General features: G+C 35.0%; 1 protein-coding gene across 5 annotated transcripts in view; it reads right to left on the bottom strand.

Annotated features, from left to right (window-relative positions):
• Positions 1-9,202: 9,202 nt before the first annotated feature.
• The window catches only part of SULT1B1 (sulfotransferase family 1B member 1), a 35,086-nt gene continuing 23,021 nt past the window's right edge, over positions 9,203-21,267 (bottom strand). For all 5 annotated transcript variants that reach the window (XM_043906562.1, XM_043906563.1, XM_043906565.1 and 2 more), the window contains 4 exons: positions 18,729-18,855; positions 18,001-18,095; positions 14,089-14,269; positions 9,203-10,496 (listed from right to left, as the gene is read on the bottom strand). In XM_043906562.1, the coding sequence (XP_043762497.1) occupies positions 10,384-10,496; positions 14,089-14,269; positions 18,001-18,095; positions 18,729-18,855 (516 nt within the window). In that variant the 3' untranslated portion in view covers positions 9,203-10,383. The remainder of the gene's footprint in view (positions 10,497-14,088; positions 14,270-18,000; positions 18,096-18,728; positions 18,856-21,267) is intronic.

The raw sequence follows: 21,267 nt of genomic DNA, 5'->3' as shown, positions 1-21,267 counted from the left end.
CAAACCAGTCAATCCTAAAGGAAATAAATCCTGAATATTCATTGGAAGGACTAATGCTGAAGCTGAAGCTCCAATACTTTGGCCACCTGATGTGAAAAGTTGATTCATTAGAAAAGACCCTGATACTGGGAAAGATTGAAGGCAGGATGAGAAGGGGATGACAGAGGATGAGATGCTTGGATGGCATCATTGACTCAATGGACATGAGTTTGAGCAAGCTCCATGAGATGGTGAAGAACAGGGAAGCCTGGTGTGCTGCAGTCTATGGGGTCACCGAGAGTTGGACATGACTGAGCAACTGAACAGCAACAACTCTACAGAAATTTTAATTGCCCTTAAATTTCTCCAGCATTTTTTTCTGGAAATCATCAGGATGTTTCAGGTCTAGTCCAAGGTTACCATATAATCTCTGATTTCCTCTCTCTAATACTCTTCCAGTATTTGTTCTCTTTATTCACTGGGTTTAACCATTTAACTGTGATGAGCATAGGATAAGGTCATTTCCCTTGAGGGGTGAAGTCAGTAGTTTAACCCAGGACTGTCTTGACACCAAATTTGCAAGGTCATTTCTCCAAGATCAGTTTATTCTTCTAGGACGATGAGTAGTTAGATTTTGCCCATAAAACAAAACAAAAACAAAAACAAAAAAAACAGGAAAACGGCTTAAAACAACATATCAATTAAGTCAACTGAAAGGTCATTCTACAGTTCATCTCCTGTTCTGTTTATCAGTCAAATTATGTCCAGCCATATGGAATAAAATAGATTAATCACAGATTCTGCAATGAAATTATATGACATAATTAGGATAAAATGCAAAAAATTCTAATCAGTAAATGTTAAAGAAGGAAAGCTATGACAAACCTAGACAGCATATTAAAAAACAGAGACATCACTTTGCCGACAAAGCTCTGCCTAGTCAAAGCTATGGTTTTTCTAGTCATGTATGTATGTGAGAGTTGGGCTGTAAAGAAGACTGGGTGCCAAAGAATTGATGCTTTCCAGTTGTGGTGCTAGAGAAGACACTTGAGAGTCCCTTGGACTTCAAGGAAATCAAACAAGCCAATCCTAAAGGAAATAAACCCTGAATGAGCTGGTTAGATAGCATTCCCAACTCAAGGGATGTGAATTTGAGCAAACTCCAGGAGATAGTGGAGGACAGAGGAGCCTGGCATGCTACAGTCCGTGGGGTCACAAAAAGTCAAGCACGACTGAGCAACTGCACAACAGTAATAACATAAAGGTACTGCAAATTCGACTACAGTCTCACTTCCATTATTAAATTTCTAAATAAGTGTTAAAAGTTAAATCCCTTTGCAACTTCAAATCCAAAGAAACGAAATAGCAAAATAAAATTTTCTTGCCCTTGAGAAATAGAGGTTCACATTACACGCCAGCCAGAATAGCTGCTATCCAAAAGTCTACAAGCAATAAATGCTGGAGAGGCTGTGGAGAAAAGGGAACCCTCTTACACTGTTGGTGGGAATGCAAACTAGTATAGCCGCTATGGAGAACAGTGTGGAGATTCCTTTAAAAACTGGAAATAGACCCAGCAATATAGACCCAGCAGTTTAAATACTGCCATATGACCCAGCAATCCCACTCCTGGGCATACACACAGAGGAAACCAGAACTGAAAGAGACACGTGTACCCCAATGTTCATCACAGCACTGTTTATAATAGCCAGGACATGGAAGAAACCTAGATGCCCATCAGCAGACGAATGGATAAGAAAGCTATGGTACATACACACCATGGAATATTACTCAGCCATTAAAAAGAATACATTTGAATTAGTTCTAATGAGATGGATGAAACTGGAGCCCATTATACAGAGTGAAGTAAGCCAGAAAGAAAAACACCAATACAGTAGAGTAATGCATATATATGGAATTTAAAAAGATGGTAACAATAACCCTATATGCAGGACAGAAAAAGAGACACAGATGTATAGAACAGACTTTTGGACTCTGTGGGAGAAGGCGAGAGTGGGATGATCTGAGAGAATAGCATTGAAACATGTATATTATCAAGTGTGAAACAGATCACCAGCCCAGGTTGGATGCATGAGACAAGTGCTCAGGGCTGGTGCACTGGGAAGACCCAGAGAGAGGGATGGGGTTGGGAGGGAGGTGGGAGGGGAGATCAGGATGGGGAACACATGTAAATCCATGGCTGATTCATTTCAATGTATGGCAAAAACCACTACAATATTATAAAGTAACTAGCCTCCAACTAATAAAAAATAAAGAAAAAAAAAAATAGAGGTTCATACTCCAAAGCATTTCTCTCAATTTCTAAATCTCCTCAGTCATAGCCAGATGGGTTCTTAGTAATTTATTAGAGACACAAATGCCTTCAGCAATTACAACCTAAAATCTTCATCATTTAAACAGGACTGGTTCTTCAGGATCTCAGAAAATCTAAGACCCTGTAATGTACATTGTGTGTGTTTAGTTGCTCAGTTGTGTCTGATTCTTTGCAACCCGATGGACAGTAGCCTGCCAGGCTCCTCTGTCCATGGGGATTCTCTGGGACAGAATTCAGGAGTTGGTAGCCATTTCCTTCTCCAGGAGATCTTCCCATCCCAGGGATCAAACCCAGGTCTCCCGCATTGTAAGCATATTCTTTAACATCTAAGCCACTAGGAAAACCTGTAATGTACATTACATTAAGAATTTCAGGAGAGAAGTGGGCAGGGCACAGCCTTTAAAAGAATGGCATAGCTATAGAATATGACAAAAACTGGTTAGAACCAACTAGGTCCAAGACGGTGGAAAATTCAACTTCGAGTGGACCTTGAGCCTTATTATATGCTCATTGTAAATAACCTAAGTGACATACCCACCAGTGCCATGACAGTTCTGAGGATGACCATCAAAGACCAAAAAGTGGGTGGGTGGCCCAATTTCTAGAAATCTCCCTTTCCTCAAAATAGTTGAAATAACCCTCCTATGTATTAGCCTATGAAATTACCCAGGCCATAAAATTTAACCACACCATATTTCAAGGCCACTCTCACCTTTGGAAATGACCCACACTCTATGGAGTGTGTTTCTCTCTAAATAAATCTACTTCTTACCTGTCACTTTGTCTCTCACTGAATTCTTTCTTCAATGAGACATCAAGAATCTGAGCTTCATTAAGTCCTGCAACGAGGTATATTGTTGTTGTTGTTCAGTTACTAAGTCATTTCCAACTCTTTGAGACCCCATGGACTGCGGCACCCCAGACTCCCCTGTCCTTCACTATCTCCGGGAGTTTGCTCAAATTCAGATCCATTGAGTTGTGATGCCTCCCTCTTCTCCTTTTGCCTTCAATCTGTCCCAGCATCCAGGTTTTCCCCAATGAGTTGACTTTTCTCATCATGTGGCCAAAGTATTGGGGCTTCAGCATCAGTCCTTCCAATGAATATTTAGGGTTGATTTCCTTTGGGATTGACTGGTTTGATCTCCTTGCATGTCAGGAAGCATTTAACAGGAGGCTTCCTGTGTGCTCTTTTGGATCTGTCAGGAATCCTTTGCTCCTTATTAATTCCTGAATATTCGGGAATTAAGAAGAGAGGCATGCCTTTCCCGGGGCTGAGGAATCCAGGCATTTCCTTTGTTAGTTTCTGATTATGGTGATAAGTACCCTCTTCTCTCTTTAATAGGGATCGGCTTGTGTTTTGTAAGTCTGGAATTTTAATCTTTATCTTTGCTGAGAATAACTACCTTGTAAGACAGTATATATGCCCACACCATGTTGATTAAAGCACCTTTGCTCCATCAGAGCTTTAGTCCCCATGTCTTTCTTTCTTTCTCTCTCTATTTCTCTATTTCTGGCTGATTCCCTGGAGCGCAAAAGCCGGCTGCGTAACCCAGGGAATATTAGCCTCTTTCCTTCTTTCACTCTCTCATCATCAACTCCGGACCACAGGTGCTGGTCCATTAAAGGACCAACACTTGCAGTCCAAGGGAGTCTCAAGAGTCTTCTCTAGCAACACAATTCTAAGCATCAATTCTTTGGCACTCTGCCTTCTTTATGGTCCAACTCTCACACTTATATGTGACTACAGGAAAAACCACAGCTTTGACTATCTCAGTTAAAAGGCCATGGGTTCAAGTCCTAATCTGAGTTAAACGGTTTCATCAGAAAGCAATCACCATCTCCACTACAGTTACAAAAGAAACTATCCCCTAAAGCAGTTATTCCAGGCAAACTTGGGCTTCTGAAACCCAATACTTAATATTAATCAAGATTATAGCATTAACTTGATGGCATTTGAGGAAAGAAAAAAACATTCATAGTTTTAACTTTTCTAAAGTGCCAGTTAGTTTATAATGATTCACATATTGAGATATCATATTAAACTTCAGGGTTATCTTGAGAAATAAAACCAATAGTATAAATACAAAACATACATATATGTATAGATATACATATACATATGTACATGCACACACAAAGATACATATATCTTTCAAATCAATAAAAAAGACAGGACATAGAAAAATAAGCAAAAAATTTGAAAAGACACTTTGCACAAAAAGAATATTAAAATGACAAATTTTCATGAAAAGTTACTTAACTTCATTAGTCTACAAGGAAAAGTATATTAGAATCACAGCATAATATACACTTACCAAGATGACTACAATGAAATTATATAAAATACTAAATGATATGGAGAGTATGGAACAAAATCTCTCATGCACTGCTATTGTAGTTATTAATCAGCACAACTAATTTAGAAAAAATTTTGGCGGTATGTCTTAAACCCGTGGAGTTACATTTTCTAGCAATTTCATCCTTAGGTTGAACTCAAGGAAAATGCATTGAAAGTATTTATTTATACTTACCAAAAATATGACCAAAATTGTTCATAGCAGAAATATTTGTTAAAAACCAAATAGGAAACTCTTCAAATACCCATCAACAGCAAATAAATGTTGGTATATTTCCACTAAGGAACACTATATAGAGATGAAAACATGAACTGATGCAACATGGGTAAATCTCCCAATTATAATGTTGAGTAAAAAAGAAAGTTAAAGACTCTGTCTGCATCAGTCCATTAATTGGAATATCAAAAAACAGAAATCAAATCTTTAATTTTATAAATCAGAATTGTGGTTTTCATTGTGGGAAATATTAATGGTAAGACAGTACATGGGAGAGGAGAGCTTTTGCATTGATATTATTCTGTGTCTTGGGATATGGATGTGGTTACCCAGATATGTTTACTTTGAAGACTTATCTCAATACTTAATGTATCTGTGTGTCTGTTATACAGAATAGTTAAACTGCAATGATGGTGGAAAATTCAGATATTGTGATAGGTTTTTTGGACCACTCAAATACTATGCCTTGACCAAGAGGCTGCTATGAAAAGATTTTACTTTTTATCTAGTTGCCATATATTTTTTTTATTTTTTCTGGTTTACTTTCCTAATGAGGCTCAATGTGCTTTAAGTCTAAGAACCCCAAGCATGCCAATAAGAACAATTCAGGCCAAACAATAAGAGTACAGTTTTCACACATACTAATCTTTTAGAAATTTAGATCTTACACAATGTAAGGAATAATTATCCAGGAAATAAGCAAAAATGTTCTCAGTGAAACTAAATCTACCTCAATTGTGTACGTTAGTGAATAGTTCACACATTGAGCAAACTGTACTTGAAAAGTTATCCATTTCTTTTATTTTGAAACACAGTGCACATTTGGCTAAAGGCCCAGTGCTGAGTTGTATAATTCGATTAACTTCCTTCCTCTTTTCAAATTATATTTTACCCCTGAGTTTAAGTTTTATTTATTTACCTTTTGCATTTTCAAGTATGAATTTAATCAGTACAAAAGGAATGTCATTACCTATTTACCCAGCCATCTAATTTATCTTACTTGAAAAAGAAAGCTAGCTAATCTTTATCACATGAAAATATAATAGATAATACAGCCATTAAATCTCCTTTGATATTTATGAAGACTGCATAATCTGGGGCTTTGTCCAGTCTATCTTATCAAAATCTCCAGGGAGAACCCTGAGAACTTTCCTTTCTTTACAAATAATTCGAATAAGTTCAGGAATTTTGGTGCTTGTACCACTAGCAGCAGCAGAAGGGAGGAGGTACAGAAGATACAAGCTGTGAGGAAATATTTTGTTCTTTCTGCTCCTTTTCCTCTCATGTTCATTCAAGTTGCACGGGAAGTTTCTCCGTAAGATTTATGACAGCTTGTTCTCTTCCTTTCTGCATAGGAAAGGACAGAACAGAGCGCAGTCAGACCTCACTTTATGAGTAGCAACATTACAAAACCTACTACTCATTCATTTAAACTGTATGCACTTTACCCACGACATTGTTTTTAATTTTATTATTTGAAATGTACATTAAGCTAGATGAGCTTGAAAAAAGCTACTGGATCTTTATTTAAACAACAAACAAGTACCAATTATGACATAGCTTATAGAGGAAAAACATTCACAAATCTAACCTTATAGGTTTGCAGTCAGTGTCCCTTCAACGGCTGGATTCTGAGACTGGATGAAGCATGGAACCTTTATATTGTCAGCTTGGGCATCATTATCTAATTATATTTATGAGAATATTTTGAGAGGTAGTTAAGTATGTAATATCTGAAGATTATTTTTATGCAATTCTATGTAGTATCATATAGTGATTAAGAATGACATTTAGAGTCAAGCAAACATAGCTTTGAATTTTAGTTCAAAGTTTCAGTGTCTTCCCCTCAAAATGAGTATATTAATACTTCTACAAGATTGTCTGACACTTAATAAATGTACACACTGCTAAACTTAAAATAGATAACCAACAAGAATCTGCTGTATAGTATAAGGAATTCTACTCAGTTTTCTATAATAACCTAAATGGAAAAAGAATTTTTAAAAGGATACATATGTATGTATAACTGATTCAATTTGCTGTACGCCTGAAACTAATACAACTTTGTGAATCAACTATGTTATTGCTCCTGTTTAGTCACTCAGTCATGTCCAACTCCTTTGCAACTCCCATGGACTGTAGCCTGCCAGACTCCTCTGTTAATGGAATTTCCCAGGCAAGAATACTGGAGTGGGTTGCCATTTCCTTCTCCATAATCAACTATACTTCAATATAATTTTAAAAAAAAATGATCAATAAAAATTGCAATAAAATATAATATATAACAATAATTATGATCCCTAAAGGATTACTAAAGGATTACTGTTGGAGACATCAGTGTGAACTCTGTTTTACTTAATAATGATACAGATAGCTACCTATAGAAACATTTATAAATATACACAGTATACACACATCAAACTCTTTGTTCTGTTAGCTGAGAGGGCTTAGGATCAATGACAACAGAGAAATAATAAACACATTTAGAACCAAAAGCTTGATTTTTATTAATTCTCCAAAAAAGGGAACTAGAGCTTCTTAGAGAAATGGTTGATTCTACAACTAAGACGCAGAATATACAAGATGAGCCTGGAGCATTTCACAGTGCCAGACATTAATAAAATGCTCAAAACAAATAAGTGAATAAAAAAACTCTACAATAATTGGAATATGTCAAAAGCATTCTGAAACCACTAAAAGAGCTCCCAACAAACAAACTGGAACAATTTGAGCAAGGAAATATAGTATTAGTGACATAACCAAAAGTATAATAGGAGTCCTTAATGATTTAAATAAATCATTCATTTAATAAGTGATTGAGAATTTAAAAACCCCTCACATAGATTTTAATTTCTGTAGATACTTCACTTTTAGGTAAATAAAGTGTTACTTCCTGCTTATTAAGTGTGAGCTACAGACTGATTTTCTTCCAAAGACTTAAATGTAAGACCTGAAACCATAAAACTCTTAGAAGAAAATACAGGCAAAACACTGACAGAATCCGTAGAAGTTATATATATACTGATATGTTTGGTTCTGTCTCCTAAGGCAAAAGAAACAAAAATAAGTAAATGGGACCTAATTAAACTTAAAAAATTTTTGTACAGCACAGGAAATCATAGATAAAATGAAAAGACAACCTACTGGGAGGATGGGAGAAAACATTTCCAAATTAAATGACCAATAAGGGATTAATATCCAAAATATACACACAGATACAACTCAGTATCAAAAAAAAAAAAAAAAAAAAAAGAAGAAGAAGAAGAACTGAATCAAAAATGGCAGAAGACCTGAACAGACATTTTTCCAAAAAAGATATATTGAGTTCCAACAGGAAAAGAAAAAGAAAAAGCTCAACAGGTATGTCCTTGGTAGTCCAGGGGCAAAGAATCTCTTTTCTAGTACAAGTTATTCACCACAACTAGAGAAAGTTGTATGCTGTCTGTATGCTGTAACAAAAAGCACAACCAAGCACAACAATCAAGATTTAAAACCCAGAGCAGCCAAAATTTTAAAAAATAACGAATAAATAAATAATAAAAAGATTTTTTTTAAAGTTCAACATTGCTAATCATCAGAAACAAAAAACACAAGAAGATATCTCACACTTGTCAGAAAGGCTATCATTTAAAAGACTAGAAATAACAAGTTTTGATGAGTATGAGGAGAAAAGGGAACCTTAGTATATACTTTTGGTGGGAAAATAAACTGGCACAGGCTCTATGGAAAACAGTATAGAGTTTCCTCAAAAACCTAAAGATAGAAGGCCCATGTGATCCAGGAATCCCACTGTTGGGTATAAATCCAAAGAAAACAAAAGCACTAATTTGAAAGATACACGCACCCCAGTGTTTGTAGCAGCGTTTATAATACATGAGATGTGGACACAACCTGTGTTCTTCCACTGATGAGTGTGTAAATAAGATGATGAGTGGATAAATATTCCATGTTTATTAGTACTGAGTCATATGCCTCAGTCATACTACGTAGTACAAATAGTACTGGGTAGTAGAAGCAATGGAATAGTACTGAGTCATAGAAGCAATGAAATTCTGACATTCGCAACAGTGTAAATACACTTAGAGAGCATTATGCTTAGTGAAATGAGTTAGACAGAGAAAGACACATACTCTATGTCATCCCTCATGAGTGGAATCTATAAAGTAAAACAAAAGACTATAACATAACAGAAACAGATTCAGAGATATAGAGAACAAACTAGTGGTTACCAGGAGAGAGAAGTATGGACAGACAAAATAGTGGTATGTATTTAAACTATACAAACTATGATGTGTAAAATAAATAAGCAACAAGGTTGTATTGTGCAGCACAGAGAGATATAGTCTTTATTTTGCAATAGCTTTAAACGGGGTACAGTCTATAAAAAATTGACTCACAATGCTATATATCTGAAACCAACATAATATTGTAAATCAGCTATGTTCAATTAAAAATAAAAGAATGCTAATATATCTCTTAGATATAAGAGATCTCTTGTAATGAGACATCTCTTGTAAAAGATTACCTTAAAACTTACACATATTTACTAAAAGACTTATATTCCAAGGAAAAATCCATCAAAGAGACCAACAGATAGACCTAAGAGTAGAAAAATGGGTGGAAAAGACATTGGGTTGGGAAGGTGTGGTGGACATTCAGCCTAGAGAATCTTTTGTAGGCACCAGATGGGGAAAGTTTTAATGGTAGATATGATTATATCTGAAATATTGAAAGTATTATTAAGGGATTCGCATCTGTTCAGATACAAGATGAAGAAACCAAGATGCTCCCAAATGTAACCATATCATGGCAATAGGAAATTCTCAGGAAATCATAGGAAGCTGTTGAATTCTGGAAGAACTCTCCATAGGAAGTAGGTTCCAGCCCTCAGCTTAGGTGCTCACAGCGGAGCTCCTATTCCCAAGGAATAGCCGGAGGGAGACTAATGATGATCTTTCATCTTTGGAGACTTGAAAATTACATACTCAGAATTTAGAAATTTGGATAAACAGAAATCAGGTATAGAAACAACATTTCCAAAACCTGAACCATACTATCTGAGACATGAATCATATAATTGCAAGAGAGGCAAGGCCGGATGAGCTATGACTCACGGAACAACTTGAAATCCCGAAGACAGACAGTAAAGGCACAGAGTGTCCTGGGTCAAATTTTCAGGAAAGGGAAATTGGAGCAGAGCTAGGAAACATAGTACCAGTGTTAAAGCAGCATTTCTTGAGCCATGTTAGTAGGGAGTAGAACTTAATTTTAAACCACAAGGAAAAGGCAGGAAGAATTTATGAAAAGGTAACTGTTCTTGTTTTAGGGACTCTCTCAGAGTGAGTGAGGACCTGATTAACCACATTGAAAGATCAAAGCTTAGAAGCACATTTTTTTTTCTTTATAAAACCATTCAATTGCCCAAATTAAATCCTAGCTGTCCTTATTTCACCAAACTGCAGATCAGACTTTTTTCTTCAGATTTTCAGTTTAGGTTCCTTAAATCTCTGTACGGAACTGAAGTTCAGTCTCAGACATTTCCTTCTTATAAATGGCATCAAATTTCTCATTTTGGGCCACTGTGAAATAATTCTTCCAGTCACCTGCAATCCCTAAAAATTACAAATAAGAAAACATGTGAATGAATAAAATATTTGTTTTATGAAGGAAAAGCCATTGTATACCAAAAAAAAAAGACTGAAAGAGTTTAAAGGAAGCCTTTCCTTGTATTTTAATACCTTAAAATTAATTTCTTCTTCTATTGGTAATTACCTCCATCTATATATAAATAAACAATAGTCTTCACTGGTGACTCAGATAGTAAACAATCTGCCTGCAATGCAGGAGACCCAGGTTTGATCCCTGGGTCAGGAAGATCCCCTGGAGTGGGAATGGCTACCCACTCCAGTATTCTTGCCTGGAGAATTCCATGAACAGAGGTGGACTACAGTCCATGGAGTCACAAAGAGTTGGACACAATTGAGTGACAAACACTTTGACATGTTCATAATTAAACAGACTCTGGTTTAAAGAAACATTATAAAAAGGGTTCGTTTTCTTGTCTAAATTTGCAGCTGTACAATAATTTCCTGAAGAGATTATTTTAGTGTTTCTAATTGTCCCAGATGATGGGGTTACCACTGGTCACTGAATCAATGATCAGGGAATATTTTATAGTATTTCATGAGTTGCTTTTGGAAACTGTACAAAGAACTGGTCATGAGTACAATCAAACTGTGAAACAGAAAGTTGATAAATATAATTTCCCAGAAATAATAAATGAGGATGTTAGATTATTTGGATGATTCTTGTGTTCCCTGAACTCACTAGATACATCTTATTTTAATTTTAGAGGAGAAGAATAGCATTAAAATCAAACATATAGAATCACTGAACAATTTTTATAGAAGTGAAACTGTTGGGATATATATTTCCATTTAATCTTTTATTCTTGGATGCTTAAAACTATTTACTTGAGAAATATATTTTTAATGTACTGCTGATGTGTTTGGAGGAAAACATTACTTTTCCAATTTATTTAACATTAAATTGAACTTCCCTGGTGGTCTAGTCGTTAAGAATCTGCCTGCCAATTAAGGGGACATGGGTTCTGTCCCTCATCCAGGAAGATCCCACATGCCATGGGGCAACTAAGCCACCTGAGTTCATGCTCTAGAGCCCATGAGCTGCAACTACTGAGCCTGGATGCCACAGCTACTGAGCCCACATGCCCTAGAGCCTCTCATCTGCACAAAAGGAGCCACCACAAAGAGAAGCCTGTACTGCGCAGCTAGAGAGTAGCCCCCAGTTGCCAAAACTGGAGAAAACCCATGTGCAGCAATGAAGACCCAGTGCAACCAAAAATAAGTAAAATTTAAAAATGAATAAATACAGTCATATTGAATTGCAAGTCTTATTAAACCATGATGGCTTCATGAAGATTTTAAATCATTTTTAACAAGAGACATCCCCATACACAAGATTGTTTCCCTGGTTACTACACTTTATTCTATTTTCACCAGATGTTGATAGTTCTTTGGAATGTATGTGAAGGTAGTTCATATTTGGGATAGTACACCTCTAAAGTTGTCATTGAAAAGAGGAAGTGTAGATTTAAACAATAAAGAGTCATATATAAAGCATTCTAATAATCTTCTATAATCTATTTTGAGTATAAATATTATATACACAAACACATTTGCTTCACAAGAGTGAGGAAGCATAAAAAATTTTTGATAAAATAAATTCTGGCCAAATCCGAAGATTTTCTGTTTTGTTGCAGTTTGGGACATAAGCAGAAACATTGGACTTTATCATCTCCCTATCATCATTAATATTGTGTGACCAAACTATGACCTTGATTATCCAGAGTGGAATCCTTCAAAACTGTTCTTAGCCCTTTATTCATACTTCACTTTTGAGAATTTTCCAATATTCATTCTCTTGCATTACAATATGAGCTTCTTGAGCATATATGTGTTATTTACATTCTAGAGAATATGATCTGCATATAGTTGTTCATGAAGACCTTTTCTTAAATATTAACTAACAAATAAAAGATATCTTTTAAGTGTTATTGAATGCATGAATAAATAAATGAATAGATGTTATATTAGATAAGAACATACTAAACTGCAAGATAATATGACTTCCGACTTTTGTGTATATAATTTTTGGTCAGAAAAAAATACAATGCAAGCTTACATATCTTCTATGAAAATCCTCCCCCAAAGCTTGTGCTTCAGATGTTATTCTTTTCTCCATTTTATCAGTGATGTAACCAGAACTTTGGCAGATTTATTAGTGTATGCAACGTCAAAGATTCAGGGAATGGCACAGACTGGATAAACCCCAGAGCAATCTGACCACAAAAGTTGTGTCCTTCACTACTCCCAGGGGGGTGGAAAGAGTGTCTTTCTTATGTACTCTCTTCCTTTGAAGTTGTAGAAACTGTGGAATCCAGATACTGAGGTTATTTCTATACCCTAATGAGATATCATCCAATGGCATCAATTTTCATGACTGAGGAAAAAGCTCTCTTGGAAGTTATATTCAATGATCTGGTATAACAAAAATTTGCCTTGTTTAATTAATAAGGTTTTTGGTGTTTTTTTTTTTTTTTTTTTTTTGTCTCTGTTTCTTCCACCAGGAAAACATGTGTGTGTGTTGTTGTGTGCTGTGCTGTATCAGTTTTCTTTGATCAAACTTGTAATACACCATTTACAATGAAAAATTATCCTTGACCTCTTATACTAGAGCTTAATTTTTAAGTAGTGTTTTGAAAATTAAAAAAAAACAACAACTTAATTTGAAAACACTAGGTGTACACTAAGGTATAGAGAAAAATGTGTTAGAAAAATCTGTAATCATATAATACTTTCACAATTGAGGGTCTTAATCCACATGTTCGTATATACAATATATTCCCAGGTTATGTTTACTTTCAGGCACACCAACTGAAATTATATCTTTCTCTCCAATTCAGTAAAGAATATTGAAAAGATAGCGTGACATGACTAGGTGGATAAACTCTCACATTTAAGATAATAACACATTTTTGACCCAAACCACATATGATAACCCACAGTTTATAGTACTTGACTTAATTGAAATAGAGCCGTATTTTGACAGTGAATGTCATATTTCTCTATTGTTATCTTAAGTTAACTTTAGATTCCAGGTTTACCATTAACATAATTCAGATAGTATTTTTAGGGAACAAAAACTTCCCACATGTCCTTTCTCTTTGTGGATCCTTCCTAACAAAATGACCACTGCTTTCTAATGAAAATGAGTCTATAGAGATGGTACTACACTGACTGACATTAATTTATTACTGGGAAGAAGGAGGAGGCCTGTGCCAATTTAAACAAAGATTTAAGTTATAAGAATAAAAAAATACAAAATGACTCACATCAGAAGTGACAAAACCACTCCCTTTTTGCAGGGTCATAAAGAAAGGGAGAAAGATTATTAGGTACTCAAGGTATTCCAATAACAGGTCTACATGCATTATTTTCTTTGATAATTTCTAATCTAACTCAGCAACTTTTATGGTAGGTATTTTTAGTGTCCTTATTTTACAGATGAAAAAATTGAGCCCCAAACTGCCTAAGTAACTTGGTAGAGATTACAAAGCTAACCCTCATGTCAGAGCAATTCATAAGAAAGCAAAAAGGAAAAATAAACTCAGAAAATAGTAACCTTTGCGCATAAATGAGGACTTGCTGTGGTCCATCACTTCACTTGGCAGATGTGTATAATTCACTAGAGGGTTGTCCTTCATCATTTCAAATGATGTGTGATGGATTATCTTATCCAAGATCTCATCATCCAGGTTTTTCTCTAGAAATCGAACAACCTTCTTGATTTCTTGCTTTGGATTCTATCAACAGGGTAGAGATACACCCAAGAAAATAGTAAACAATAAATCATTAAAATAGTGTGAAAAAAATCATGAAAATGAAAAAAGATCAATAATTTATGTTTAGTAAAGGTAGAGTGGAAATATTTGCTTATTCTAAGTCTCATTTTTCATTCAAAGTACAATAATAATAAACTTTAACAAAATTATTAATAGCATTTAGTAAAACAGATTGTAGCAAAAATTTTAAGCTCAATTTGCAGTTAAATTTGAAAACTGAATGTTTTAGGGACCCAGTATCTTTATTCCGACTTTATTTTTCTGTTACTCCTCCAAATTGGTTTCTTGTTTATAATAATAATATTTAATAAAAATACTATAATAAATTCAGGGGAAACTGCAGATATTTTTTAAAGTTATAAACACTGATGAAATCTTGCTTGTATGTAAATTATTAAAAATAAATTCCAGTGAAGATGTAAAGATAGCAATACCCAAATTACTCATTAGTCATTGAGAATAAGAAGAAAAAAAATCTGAGAAATAAATAATTTCTCAAATTCTAATGGCATTAACTTAACATCTGTAACTTTTTAGGGAGCTAAGCAAAAATCTATATAGATATGTCTAGAAAGATTTTGAAGGGATTAATATCCAAGCTTAATTTAGAAAGATGTGTCAGAGTTTACCAAGATTCAGTCTCCTGAGCAGTTGGAGAATAAATTTCCAGTAAAGAAAATATAACTCTTGGAAGCATCAACTCACTGTGTTAAAGTGAGAAAAAAGAAAAGTGGTTGGAGTTAGGGTTGAGTTGTTCATAGGAGTGAGAGAAGCTATGAGGCAGGAAAGATGAATTGGGATAAAATTTAGAACATCATTGGATGTCCTGCTGAAGGATTTGGATTGTATCTGTTATGTAGTAGAGGCACAACTCTTCAATAATGTGTCTTATTAACTCTGTGTGTGTTGAGTGTGTGTTGAGTGTGTGTGTGTGTGTGTGTGCATTGAATGTGTTTGCATGTGTATGTTTTGGTAAAGAGTTTCCTATAATGGAAGTTCTGACAATATTTTATGTATCAGATCTTGATAAGACAACACTGAGACAGCTATTAATGGGGTACCAGGGGTTAACATGACTTAAATGTCAGAAATAATGATAGTGCAGAAAAGACTAAGAGAAAAGTTAGTAGTGAAAACAGAAGAAACATATGGACAGGCAAACAAATATAGAGCAATTTCTGTTACTTATTTATAGTGTTTGAAGAATAATTTGGCCACTGCCAAAGTATCAGTGATGATGCTAATTTATAGACAAGTAGAAGTTAAAGCAGAGAGTGCTGGCTTCTACTTCTTTTTCACCTCATTGATTGAGAGTTTGAGAATTGATGCATTCATAAACCTGATGTAAATTACTAGGCTTCTCTCTGAATTTTATTCTTGATCTATACTTATAATTTTGTCCTATCATTATTTTTATATGAAAACCATTTCTATAACATTGTCTAAAATATAACTGTGATAGGAAAAAATATTTTCTAATAAGTTCAATGTATAGTAAGTCTGAGTGGGATTCAAAATATCAGGATATTCTTATAGAACTGATTAGGCCAGACTGTAAATCAATATGCATAAATTGATCTGAAAAAGGCATTTTCAATGAATAAGGAGAGAAATATTTGACCCAAGCATGTCATGTGGGGAGCAGCGTGATGTCTGACTCAGAATTTGGATACCAGCTCAGCCTAGGAAATGTATTATTTTGTTTATCCTATGGAGAAAAAGAACTACATCCAGAAGTTAAATTTGCTTTCTTCATAAAGTGAATAAGTTTTACTTTGGTCTCCAGAAAGTAAAAAGAAATAGTTGGCACAGAAGGACAGTTTTCTGTCTTATGAAGAACTTATAACTTAATTCTGATTAACCAAACACTCAACGGAGAGCATCACTTTTTAAAAGCGGTTTCCTAAAACCACTCTAATTTTACAGTTGTCTATTGTGTTGCCAGCAAATTGTCATAAAGTGGCAATGGTAATGTTTAGGTCACAGATTCTCTATGAGCTACAAGTAAGTGTGATAGAGAGTGGGAGCCTGGGCAGAGTAGAAAAGGACTCACTGATAAGACATGAGAAATGCCCAGAGTTTCTCAGAAATACATGCAACAAGAGAGAGTTTACATAAGGTAAGGTTTCTGTGCTGAATAGGATCAAAACAAAAAAAGTGAAAGTGTTCCTCACTCAGTCCTGTCCAACTCTTTGTGACCCCATGGACTGTAGCCCACCAGTCCCCTCTGTCCATGCAATTTTCCAGGCAAGAATACCGGGGTGGGTTGCCATTCCCTTCTCCAGGGGAACTTCCCAATCCAAGGACTAAACCAGAGTCTCCCGCATTGCAGGCAGGTTCTTTATTGATGTTACTCAGATGTTTGTAAGGAGAAGGAAATGGCAACCCACTCCAGTACTCTTGCCTGGAAAATTCCATGGTTGGTAGGCTACAGTCCATGGGATTGCAAAGTGTCAGACACGACTAAGCGACTTCACTTTCTTTCTTTCTATAGTTCTTTTTGGAGAAGGAAATGGCCACCCACTCCAGTGTTCTTGCCTGGAGAATCCCGTGGACAGAGCGGCCTGGTGGCCTACAGGCTATGGGGTTGCAGAGAGTTGGACACGACTAAGCAACTAACACACACACACACACACACACACACACATGTTTGTAATCACTGCTCATTCATTCATTCAAGCAATCACTTATGCATACAATAAGTGGCCATGAGCACCTATATATGTGGTAGGTGTAAGTACTGTGGATGCAGTTACAAGAAAGATAGAGATGCCTTCCATCAAGAATCTGAAATTCTACAAGATATCCTTATTTGCATGTTCAGGCTTTTACAACTAGATAAGCTTGGTTTCCACGTGTGTGTGTGTGTGTGCATGTGTGTATTTCCTAATGAAATAAAATAGCCTGAGGATAGGCCTGGAACTTTGCAATAGTCTTTAGGCTAATACTAGTTCATGTGGGAGACTAGAAAAATCTTTATGAATACCTGAACTAATAGGAAGAATGTAAAAGAGAGGAGCACACTTAAGATATAATAGGTAAGGCATGTGAACCAATGGGATGTTCAGGAGAAAATGGAACCATATTCACTGCATGAAAGTCAATGAGGACAATTTACTTTCAAACTTTCAACACTGAATGAACAACCAAACATCATTAACCAAAAGACAGGATAAAAGAAAAGGATTACCTATTGGAGAGAGAGAGAAGCAAGATGAGTTTAATTTTCAGCATGTTAAATTTGAGGGTCATTTTTAGAAAAACAAGGATCTGAATTCAGGTTAGAAGTTAAAATGGAGTTTTTGGTGGGTAATTAGCACATAGTCTTGGCAACAGTGGGCGTAGATATGATCATCAATCCATAATAAAGAGTTTAAAAAAAAGATGACTAAATGATAGAGATTCACAGGAAAACCATGACAAACAGAATGATAACCCATTAAATGAAGGAGACAAATTTGAAAAGAAAGGTGCTAAAGAGAAACACAATGATTAAAAAGGATAAGAGGATAAAAATGTCACTGATTTCACAGATTCATTGAAGATCTTAGCAAGATCTGGGTAAACAGACATGGAAAATAGGCAAAGCAGTTATATCATTTGAACTCCATAGATTAATTGAAAAAACTATTAATCCTTTTGCTCCAGGATGTAGTTGAGGAATTATCTACAGTGTATTTCTACCATTTTACCTCTTTCATATCTTCATAGAATAAGAAAAGTATTGGGTGTTCTTCCTTTTTCTTCCACCAACTTTTAACATGATTAAACCAGGAACCATAGGCCACTAAAACCGGAAAAACAGCTTATTTCCATAAACATTTATCAAATTAAAGATTTGTTTGTGAAAAATAAGTCAAATTATACAAATATTTTGTGGAATTTAGTAATAAAGGAACTGAAACTATAAAGTCTATGTGAACAAGTATATATAATCAGCTACTTATGGATGCACAAATTTCAGATTTTTAAATATATTAATTACAAAAGAAACATTTCAAATGGAAATACATTGACCTCCAATAGGTTACACTTGGCCACATGCAGAAGAAAACTATTCTTTTATGAAGTACTCATATCACTTATTTATCTAACTACTGTAAATGTATGTATAAAAGATCTAACTAATGATTTGGGCAAATAAATTTCTGTTGTGAGTAGGAACTTAGAATGGATTTTAGTGACTGAAAAGAGGTTTGAGAATATTTTCATTAAGCTGATGTTTAATACCAGGTTATATATTGAATGTCATAGCAAAATATTAAATGTATTTGATTTAATTTGAAATGATTTTTTAATATACTTGTTACTGATTTGGGAAAAGAAGTGAGTGTTTTGAAAGGGAAATTCATACTTGTAATGGTTAATATTATTAAAAATATTTTTTAATGACATTAATTTTTAGCTAAGGCCATCCTACCATTTCCAGTCAAGAATTTCTCTAGATATTCTCCCCAGGTTCCAGGAAGAGGCTGCAAATTATTCATTAAGTCAAAGTGGTAAAATGAGACAGCAACATCCTTGGCATTTCGAGCCAGATAAATGATCTGTAAGGGGAGGATGAAGAAAATCAAATGCATGATATTTTATTTTTTAAAAAAAGTAACATACAGTAGGCATGTAAAACAACAGATTTGAAATCCATGAAATTAAAAACAGCAAAATATTAAGAAAATTAATAGAAAAGAAAAAGTTGGATCTTTCTTTAAAAAAATCAACAAAATTGATAAATATCTACCAAGACTGACAAAATAGAGAGGACATAAGTTACTGATAATAAGAAGTCTTTGGATATGCAGGTACAAGAGATATGTGGAAAATCTCTAACTTCCTTTCAATTTTGCTATCAATCTAAAATTCTTTAAAAATAAAATTACTGTAGAAAATAAAGTCTGTTAAGGAATGAGGGAGTATTTTTAACAATTTTTCTTTTTTTTAATTTACTTTTTATTGAAGGATAATTTCTTTACATAATTTTGTTGTTTTCTGTCAAACCTCAACATGAGTCAGCCGTAAGTAAGTGTTAGTCACTCAGTCGTGCCCGACTCTTTGCAACCCCAAGGACTGCAGCCCACTAGGCTCCTCTATCCATGAGATTTTCCAGGCAAGGATACTGGAGTGGGTTGCCATTTCCTTCTCCAGAATCAGCCATAGGTATACATACATCCCCTCCCTTTTGAACCTCCCTCCTTACCCACCCCACCCCTCCAGTTTGACACAGAGCCCCTGTTTGAGTTTCCTGAGCCACGCAACAAATTCCCATTGGCTATCTATTTTATATATGGTGATGTAAGTTTCCATGTTACTCTTTCCATACATTTCACCCTCTCCTCTCCTCTCCCCAATGTCCATAAGTCTGTTCTCTATGTCTGTTCCTCCATTGTTGTCCTGTAAATAAACTCTTCAGTACCATTTTTCTAGATTCAGTATATATGTGTTAGAATATGATATTTATCTTTCTCTTTTTGACTTACTTCACTCTGTATAATAGCTTCTAGGTTCATCCAACTCATTAGAACTGACTTTTTATGGCTGAGTAATAATGTTCCATTGTGTATATGTACCACAATTTCTTTACCCATTCATCTGTTGATGGACATCTAGGTTGCTTCCATGTTTTAGCTATTGTGAATAGTGCTGCAATGACCAATGAGATACATGGGTCTCTTTCAATTTTGGTTTTCTCAGGGTATATGCCTAGGAGCAGGACGGCTGGGTCATATGGTGGTTTTATCCCTAGTTTTTTTAAGGAATCTCCATACCGTCTTCCATAGTGGCTGTATCAATTTACATTCTCACCACAGTGCAAGAGCATTCCCTTTTCTCCACACTTTCTCCAGCATTTATTGTTTGTAGACTTCTTGATGATGGCCTTTCTGACCAGTGTGAAGTGATATCTCATTATAGTTTTGATTTGTATTTATCTAATAATGAGTGTTATTGAGCATCCTTTCATGAGTTTGTTAGCCATCTGTATGTCTTCTTTGGAGAAATTTCTGTTTAGGTCTTTTTCCCACTTTTTGATTGGGTTGTGTGCTTTTCTGGTATTGAGTTGTATGAGCTGCTTATATATTTTGGAAATTAATCCTTTGTTAGTTTTTTCATTTGCTATTATTTTCTCCAGCTCTGAGGGTTATCTTTCACCTTGCTTATAGTTTCCTTTGCTGTGCAAAAGCTTTTAAGTTTAATCAGGTCCCATTTGTTTATTTTATTTTTATTTCCAATACTCTAGGAGGTGGGTCATAGAGGATCTGCTTTGATTTACATCATCAAGTGTTCTGCCTGTTTTCCTCTAAGAGTTTTATAGTTTCTGGTCTTACATTTTTAGGTCTTTAATCCATTTTGAGTTTAGCTTTGTGTATGGTATTAGGAAGTATTCTAATTGCATTCTTTTACATGTACCTGTCTAGTTTTCCCAGCACCATTTACTGGAGAGCCTGTCTTTGCCCCATTGTATATTCTTGCCTTCTTTGTCAAAAATAAGGTACCCATGGGTGCATGGGTTTATTTCTGGGCTTTCTATCTTATTCCATTGGTCTATACTTCCGTTTTTGTGACAGTACCATACTGTCTTGATGACTGTAGCTTTGCAATATAATCTGAAGTCAGGAAGGTTGAGTCCTCCACCTCCATTTTTCTTTCTCAAGACTGCTTTGGCTATTCAGGGTCTTTTGTGTTTGCATATGAATTGTGAAATTTTTTGTTCTTGTTCTGTGAAAAATTCCATTGGTAATTTGATAGGAATTGCATTGAATCTGTAGGCTGTATTTGGTAGTATAGTCATTTTCACAATATTGATTCTTCTTACCCAGAAACAGGGAATATCCTTCCATCTGTTTATGTCATCTTTGATTTCTTTCATTAGTGTCTTATAATTTTCTGTGTACAGTTCTTTTGTCTCCTTAGGTAAGTTTATTCCAAGATATTTAATTCTTTTTGTTGCAATGGTGAATGGGATT

This window comes from Cervus elaphus, chromosome 6 (genome assembly GCF_910594005.1).
Source record: "Cervus elaphus chromosome 6, mCerEla1.1, whole genome shotgun sequence".
Classification (NCBI taxonomy): Eukaryota; Metazoa; Chordata; class Mammalia; order Artiodactyla; family Cervidae; genus Cervus; species Cervus elaphus.
The sequence above is the reverse complement of the archived record's forward strand: the minus strand, read 5'-3'. Positions and strand labels throughout refer to the sequence as shown.